General features: G+C 40.0%; 2 protein-coding genes across 2 annotated transcripts; both read right to left on the bottom strand.

The window, feature by feature from the left end:
* Nucleotides 1-1538: 1538 nt before the first annotated feature.
* LOC145819054 (uncharacterized) lies at nucleotides 1539-5365 on the bottom strand. The gene is made up of 4 exons (XM_082913041.1): nucleotides 4842-5365; nucleotides 3652-4631; nucleotides 1780-3396; nucleotides 1539-1654 (listed from the first exon to the last, which is right to left on the bottom strand). Exons 1-4 carry the CDS (start codon nucleotides 5363-5365, stop codon nucleotides 1539-1541), a joined length of 3237 nt encoding a protein of 1078 aa, XP_082769167.1.
* Nucleotides 5366-7296: 1931 nt separating this feature from the next.
* On the bottom strand, nucleotides 7297-7602 carry LOC145819053 (serine/arginine-rich splicing factor SC35-like). The gene has a single exon (XM_082913040.1). The coding sequence runs from the start codon at nucleotides 7600-7602 to the stop codon at nucleotides 7297-7299; it is 306 nt and encodes a 101-aa protein (XP_082769166.1).
* Between the last annotated feature and the right edge of the window lie 625 nt (nucleotides 7603-8227).

The following is an 8227-nucleotide window of genomic DNA, read 5'->3' as shown; positions in this document are numbered from 1 at the left end:
TAAATCATATAAAAAAATATAAATATAAATATAAATTTTAAAATAAATTATATAATGATAAATTTTTTTTTATATAAAATTTGATTAAAAATTCAATATAATGGTAATATCACGTCATCATTAATATGCGATATCACCAACTAATAATAAATAAACATATAGAGAGTGAATTTCACATGTCAAATATAACTACCAATCCAATAAATTTCATATCTTTATAGCGAGATTACTTATATTTACATGTCAATAATAATGAAATCACCGTTACATTTAAAATTTTCATAGATAATATGGTTCATAGTAGTTTATTCATTTTCAATCAAAACAACTATTATAATTTTTAAAATATCATTGACATTTCACTCTAATAATATTTTTGTAATTTTTTTTATTTAAAATATTTTTTTTATATTTGCCAAAAAAATAAAATAATTTACAAAATCCAGGGAGGCACGTGACCCCCTAGTCCTTAGGTGGCTCCACCACTAACAACAATAACACCTACTTATCATTTTGATTGACAGGATTAGAATATGAGATTGAGATTATTAATCCGTGAACCCACTGATCATGTGTTTGTTTTAAAATTTTGTTTCATGACTATTAATCCAAAGGATAATTAATCCAACAAATTTGTAGGATTATTAGTAATTAGCTAGAGGTGAAATTATATATCCTGAGTTAAGAAATAAAATAAAAACTCTGTAATGACCCAATTTTTTTTTTTTTTTACAAATAGCCAGTGCATAATTTAGTTGAGCAAATTTTCAAATTTGAATGCTGTGTAAATTCTGTGCGAAAACAGTTCGGTTTTGTATTTTTTTTAAAAATTTCAGAATTTATTGATGAGTATTTATTTTATGAAAATTTGCGGACTGATCGGTGTTCGGTCTAGTGTATAGCAAAATTTGAAAATGAGTTTTGGGTGTTTGGTCCTTTTTAATTATATGATTAGTAGTAACTATCTTGGAAGTTGTTATTATTATATTTTTTTTTATTTTTTTTTTTGAACAGCAAAAGAGAACTTTATTGATGACGAAAACATACAAATACATATGAGATGAACATCAATAAAGAGGTGGAAGAGCAGAAGCGCATCAAAGCTAACAACCCAACCACAAAGGGATGGTGAGAGACCATGCCTAGAAATAAAATAAAGACCCCAAAAACTCAACCCCCAAATCACCATGCAACACCCAAATAATTCCAGCAGCAGGGCAGAGTAGACCAATTCAATAGCATCATCTATAATCACCACCTAGCTAGCAGCAGCAGACCAGCAGATGATTGGGGTTGGCATCACCTAACCAATATTGCAAACTACACAACAAACCAACTGCACATCATATAACACCACATCCTATAATACCACACAACAAACCAACTGCACCATCATATACATCTCCATCATAGCAGCATCACTCAACAAAACTGAATAACAAATCAGACTGGTGAAAACTACCAACGGCTAGACACCCAGCAGCTACAAACGGCCAGACCTCATAGACAACCAGCAGCAAACCAACTGCAACATCATATTACACCAATCCTGCACCCTCTGACGATGACACACTGATGATGGCCCACTGATGCGAACCCACTGATGATGACCAACTAATCAGGTCAAGACATTGAAATCCAAACCCAGCAGATTCTGTGATGCACAGCAAGCAGCAACCATATCAGAAACAAAGGCAAGAAGTGCAACAAGACCAGCCCAGCAAATCATTCAACACCAATTCAGCCACTGAAATATTGACAGTTAAGATTGTAACAGACCACGCCTCACCCCTGAAATATTGTAGAGAAAATCTGAAACCGAGAAATGGAGCTTGTTAGAAGCAGCCTTAATCCAGAGAGCCAGCCGAATGAGAATCAGATCTTGGAGATCTTGCAGTTTAGGAGTAGATGCATTGAAGCAGCAGTCGTTTCTGTGATTCCAGATCGACCAGAGTGTTACCAGGGGTATTGCACGCCAAATACGCTGTTCAGCTTTCCTACAGGAATGCCCTGACCACCAGAGCAACAGACCATGGACAGAATAAGGAGCAGCCCAAGAGACACCCCACCATTGTAGCAGACCATACCAGACTTCCCAAACAGATGGGCAGTGGATAAGAACATGCTCAATAGATTCCTGATGGGATTTACAAAAAATGCAGAGTGTAGAAGCAGAACTGTCCAAGACTCCAATCCGCTGTAGGAAAACAGAGGTTTTGATCTTGTGCTTCCAAGCTAGCCAGCCGAAGAATTGCACCTTAGGAGGGAGATATTTAATCCACACCAGATGATAGAACCCACCCATACCTCCATAAACACTGCAGGTGTGATTGTAAAGGTTGGACACAATAGATTTCCCAGGCTTAGATGCTCTCCAAATTGCACTATCCTGGGACTCTGCCTGAAGGGGGGGCACTGAACCTATAATGCCATAGAGTCTGAGCAGTTCATTCTTTTCCCAAACAAATAGAGGCCTTCTAAATGTGAATAACCAGTTCTTAGATGTGCCAGAGACTTCCACAAATTCCTTTAGCAGACCTTCCTGTTGTGAAGACAAACTGAAGAGCCGAGGGAACTCCTCTTTGAGGCAAACATTACCACTCCATGAGTCAAACCAAAACCTTATACGACAACCATTGCCTACCTTTAGTTGGAGGTTGTTGGCAAAGAAGAGTGATAAAGATTGATTCTGCTCACCTGCTGCCTCTATGCCATTCCAAATATAGGAGGATGAGGTGTTTAAACTAGGGTTTGGAAACCATTTCCCACCAAGGAACTTATACTTGCTGCATAATACCCTATACCAAAGGGACTCTGGTTCAGTAGCAAATCTCCACCACCATTTGAGGAGTAGACACAGATTGACATCTCTGATTCTTCTAACACCCAATCCACCTTGCTTTATGCTCTTAGTGACCTCTGACCATTTCACTAAATGGATTTTACGCTTGAGATCTGGCCCACCCCATAAGAAAGAGGCTTGAATTTTGTCTATCTCCTTGGCAATCCCTTCAGGAAGCTTGAATAATGATAAATAATATACAGGTATAGTTGATAGTACTGTTTTCACCAAGGTTAATCTGCCTGCAAAAGATAGTAGCTTCCTTTTCCACCCGGCGAGCCTTAGTTTCACCTTATCAACTACAGGTTTCCAAGTATTCTTTCTTTTGGGGTTTGCACCCAAGGGTAGACCTAAATACTTGATTGGCAAATTTTGGGTCTTGCAGTTCAAGAGGCCAGCAAATTCAGAAAGGGTAGGTCCGGAGATGCCAATCCCACAAAGCACACTTTTGTGGTAGTTGATTTTAAGCCCAGAAGCCACTTCAAAGCATCTAAGAATTCTTTTCAGGTTTAGCACCTCAGACAGATCAGCATCACAGAATAGGAGGGAATCATCTGCAAATTAAAGATGGGTCAAATGCACCTCATCATTTGCCCCAATGGATACACCTTTAATCAATCTTAGGTCCGTAGCTCTCTGTAGAAGGATATTTAAAGCCTCAACAACCAAATTGAATAGGAATGGAGATAAGGGGTCCCCTTGCCTAAGCCCTTTTTGGGGATTGAATTCTTTTGTTGGAGATCCATTGACAAGGATAGAGATTCGAGCAGTAGAGACACACTCCTATATCCAAGAGATCCACTTGGCACCAAAGCCAAAATTTGCTAACATTGAAAAGAGGAAATTCCAGTTGATGGAGTCAAAAGCCTTCTCAAAATCTATTTTAAAGAGCAACCCGGTTGTCTTGGATTTGACCCAGCTGTCTATAACTTTATTTGCAATCAGGACCCCATCCAAGATGTTTCTACCTCCCACAAAGGCAGATTGAGAGTCACCAATTAACGAAGGCATAACTAACTTCAGTCTATTTGTTAGGACTTTAGATAAAATTTTGTAGGCAGACCCAATTAGGCTAATAGGTCTAAAGTCAGAGAGTGATAGAGCTTTCTCCTTTTTAGGGACAAGGGTGATGAATGAGCTATTCAAACCTGGGATTAATCTGCCACTGGCATGAAACTCTTGCATAAAGTTGAGGACCTCACCTTTAAGCACCTTCCAGAATTTCTGAAAAAACAACATATTAAAGCCATCCGGTCCTGGAGCTTTGTTCCCATTACAATCATTTACGGCTGCCCAAATTTCTTCTTCAGTGAAGTCTGCTTCAAAAGTAAGAAAGTGGGTACTATGACTGACACTTTTGAATTCACCTTTCAGAGTAGGCCTCATTTTCCAGTCATCTTTGAACAGATTTGCAAAATGGAGCCAAACCTCACTCTTGATAGAGTCTGGGTCCTCAAGATTCACACCCCCAACTGTGATGCAGTTAATAGTATTCTTGGTTTGTCTGTTAGTGGCCATGACATGGAAATACCTGGTGTTTCTATCCCCTTTCAAATTCCAGTCCAATCTAGATTTTTGGAGCCACTCCCATTCCATCTTCCTGCTCAATGACCACATTTCACTTCTTTTCTCTCTTTGTAGCAACAATTCATCTTCATCCAAAGGGCTAGTTTCGGCTTTAAGGTCAAGGTCATGCAGAGTAGATTCAGATTCTTGTAACTTTTTTGCAACATTGCCATAAGTCTCTTGATTCCATTTTTTTAGGGCCAACTTCAGGGATTGCAATTTCCTTTTCAAGATGGATCCAGCAGAGTCATATAGTTGAAGATCACCCCAATTACTCTCAACCAAGGAATCCAGTGTTGGATGTAAGGTCCAAGCATTCAAAAATCTGAAGGGTTTGGGCCCCTAATCCCTACCATCCTCCATGAGAAGAAGTGGGCAGTGATCAGAAATAGTTCTAGGAAGGCCCCATAGTTTAAGTTTATATCTCGCCAACCATTCAGGACTAAGAAGAAATCTATCTATTCTACTCCACTTATTCCCTTCAAGAGTATTACACCAAGTAAATTTTCTGCCTAGCATTTGAACATCTATCACCTCACAATTGTCAATGAAATTATTGAACTCCTGCATGCCTCTATCCCTACGAGAAACTCCTATTCTTTCCCCCACATTCCGAATTTCATTAAAGTCTCCACCAAGGCACCATGGGTTTGCAAAGGTTGTTTTCAAATTTAACAGGATCTCCCATAGAGCCTTCCTCCTTGATACATCGTTTGGGGCATAAATATTAATCAAAACACAGTCAAAAGAATTGTGGGCTTTACCTGATAAGAGAATAAAGTTCCTGCTGCTACAGCAATCTGAGAGATGAAAAACATCAGGATCCCAGATGCAGATTAATCCCCCTGACAGCCCGACAGCATCTACAGTCATGAATTCCATCTTGTCTCTAGGCCAAAGGCTTTTTACCCTTAAGTGTGCAACACATGATTGCTTTGTCTCTTGAAGCAAAGCCATATCTACTGCCTTATCATGCAAAATCTTTCTGATTTTCCTCCTCTTTTCAGGCCTTCCTAGACCTCTCACATTCCAGCTTAGAATCTTTATGCAAACAGTTATACTCCAGATTGCACACAACAGGAAGCTTGTTATTCCACACCAGCAGTACCTGCGGCCATCCTCACTTTATCTTGCTCCTCCATATGTATGAATTTCTGGACAACCTCAGACTCCTGGCCCTTGTAGTCAATTCCCAAGATTTCCCCTACCTGAAGTGTTTCAATAGCCTCTTGAAGAATTTTCTTTGAAGAGGAAATGTGAAATGATTCTGATGTGTGTCTGGGTGAGGAGTGAGTAGCTGAAGAGCTAGCACTAATTCTTCTTTTGTATCCGGTGCTTGAACCAGCCCCTTTGTGCCCTACCATTCTTGCAAATCCAGAGAGTCTTCCTGCAAATACAGTTTGCTGAATCCCTTCTCTTCTAGCACCTTTTCTTTTGACTTTCTTTAAACGGCTGCTAATGGATCCTGAACAGGATGGCCTGGTAGTGCCCTTGGCCTTAGGTTGTGGACACCCTCCATATGCTTTACCCAACTGCTTACTAACTAAGGAGGTAGGTCCAATATTTAGAGGGCCGGTGGGCAGTAGATTTAGTTGGGGATCTGGGTTATTGGGCTGCAGCCCACTTGGAGCAAGGCCTAAAGCAACCTCAATACAAATGCCAGGCCTAATTTTTGCAGTCTCACTAAGGCTTGAAATATAGCCAGGGGCAGAGGTATGACCCTCAGTAGCATGGTCAACTAAGGGACAACACAGAAGATCTTGATTGCACTCAACCTTCTTCTGCAGAGTATCCAAAGCTAGCTGTTCTACTACACCTTTTTGAGCAGAATGATTACCACTATGGTGTAGACTTTTCACTGTCAGAAGTGAATCAGCCACACAAGTGCCTCCTCCGGTTGAGTTCCCAATACAAGCTACCGTCTCTGCTACAATGGAAGTGTTGCTCCAGCTGCCTCCTTCATCCAGCTCATCCGAAGCCTTCAATCCATATGTCATACCCTTAGTGGTTCTAGCAGACGCTCTTGCCGTGTCATCTGCTGAGTCACCATCTTCCTCATCTGGTTTGTGTTTTTGAGTGAGATGGACTACGCCATGGATTTTGGAGCAGACCGCTTGAACTGGCTCCTTAGATAGGGTTACTTTACAGCTGAGACTATCATCCACACCACAGAGCTCTTCAAAAACTCGAATAGGGTATACTCGCCCGTTACACTCCAGATTTATACTTGTATTTATCGGTTCCATTTCATCGGTAACTAATTTGAATCTGCCACTTCTAAATGATATTGGAGCACCGATATTATCCTCCAGACAGACCACCTTGCCCCATATGCTACCAATCCTACTGAATGTGTTTGAGCTCCAGAGGTTTGGGGGTACCCCAACACAGTTGATCCAAACTTGCCGCTGTTGCTGAAGGTACAGACCAGGACTCCAAACTGTGATGTACTCGCACCAGTCACGGAACCATTCCTCAATCATAGCCTTTTTGCCCAACAAGACTTCTTTAGAGGGAAATGAAAGAAACACATCTCTCCCACCTCCCTCTCTAACCAGCACATTCTGCTCTTCTCTTCTGATTAGTTCGTTTTTCACCTGTACAGAGGTGAGCTCTGGTTTTAGTCTCATGATCAAACTTTCATACAGCCAACCGTTACCAATCTCCTCGACTCTGATCGTAGTCGTCAGGGCAGATCTGGGTAGGTTTCCTTTAGTGACTTCGGCAAAGGATCTCCCATCGGTGCCAGGGTTCGAGATGGGTCTTTTGGCCACTACGAATGAGTTTCTTACCGTAGGTTGCCTGGTTAAGGAATGTTTCCCCCGCTGCCTTGCATCTGTATATTTATCAAACGCTGCGATTTTGACTGATAGGGATTTGTCATCTACCTACAACCCATGCGCTCTTTGCTCTGCTACGTTGGCTGCAGTAGAGCAATCATACCGGACAAACCCAAATCTGGAGTTTGTTGCTTTCCTTCTCTTATGTGGTATGAATACATCTTTGACCACTCCAAATTTGCTGAACATATCAAATAGATTCCTAGGTGCCATGGATTCAGGCAAGTGATCCACAAAAAGCGTAATCAAATTTGTTCTGGTTCTATCAGACCACGAACGCGGATTTGATTGTCTCCCTCTTTGCTTCACCACTGGGATCCATCCACCACGTTTGTGGGGTTCTGCTGTAGCCATTTCTCTTACCAACTATGCCTTCGTAAACAGACTTCTACTATTTAAGTTGTTATTATTTATTATATAGTGTTATAATAAATATTTAAAAGTTAAATTTATGGTGTGTACCATACGGTGAAAAATTATATATTTTATAAAGAATGAAACATGTATATATTGTGAAATGAGCAAAATATTATATTTTGTGGTGTAAAAAAATATTATATTTTTGTAATGAAAAAAATTATATCATTTTATAATTTATATTATAAAATTTTGAATTACTATTACAAAAATTAAATTATTTTTTAAAAAAATCCATCATTAAAAAAGCAAACTCACATGAGATTGTTCCCCACTCCTCTCTCTTTGGGCAATGCTAGAGACCTCTAATTTAGAGGCTCTAATACACCTCTAATGAGGTGGAAAAGGCAAAAAAAAAAATAAAAAAAATAATCAAGACACAGCACTGATGTGGCAGTGGATGAGACCCACTGCCACATCACTAGTGGTACCTCTAATTAGACGTCCCAAGCAATTTTCCTCTCTCTTTTTCCCCTTCCTTTCGTTTTCATCATTTCTTTTTTCTTTGTTGAATTGAGCAGAGATTTCTGCTCTCTTGGTCTCTCTCCCAACGTGTGTCTAT

This window comes from Camellia sinensis, chromosome 2, assembly GCF_055761805.1.
Source record: "Camellia sinensis isolate YWXY chromosome 2, ASM5576180v1, whole genome shotgun sequence".
In the NCBI taxonomy this organism is placed as follows: Eukaryota; Viridiplantae; Streptophyta; class Magnoliopsida; order Ericales; family Theaceae; genus Camellia; species Camellia sinensis.
The sequence above is the reverse complement of the archived record's forward strand: the minus strand, read 5'-3'. Positions and strand labels throughout refer to the sequence as shown.

What these genes read in the sequence shown, in the direction of transcription:
- LOC145819054 (XM_082913041.1), bottom strand. Translation starts at nt 5,365, where the DNA reads ATGGCTTTGCTTCAAGAGACAAAGCAATCATGTGTTGCACACTTAAGG. An exon ending in GTTAGCAAATTTTGGCTTTG is followed by an intron (nt 3,397 to 3,651) that starts GTGCCAAGTGGA and finishes TTTAATTTGCAG; the next exon opens with ATGATTCCCTCCTATTCTGT. An exon ending in TATTTCAGGGGTGAGGCGTG is followed by an intron (nt 1,655 to 1,779) that starts GTCTGTTACAAT and finishes TGTGCATCACAG; the next exon opens with AATCTGCTGGGTTTGGATTT.
- LOC145819053 (XM_082913040.1), bottom strand. Translation starts at nt 7,602, where the DNA reads ATGGCTACAGCAGAACCCCACAAACGTGGTGGATGGATCCCAGTGGTG.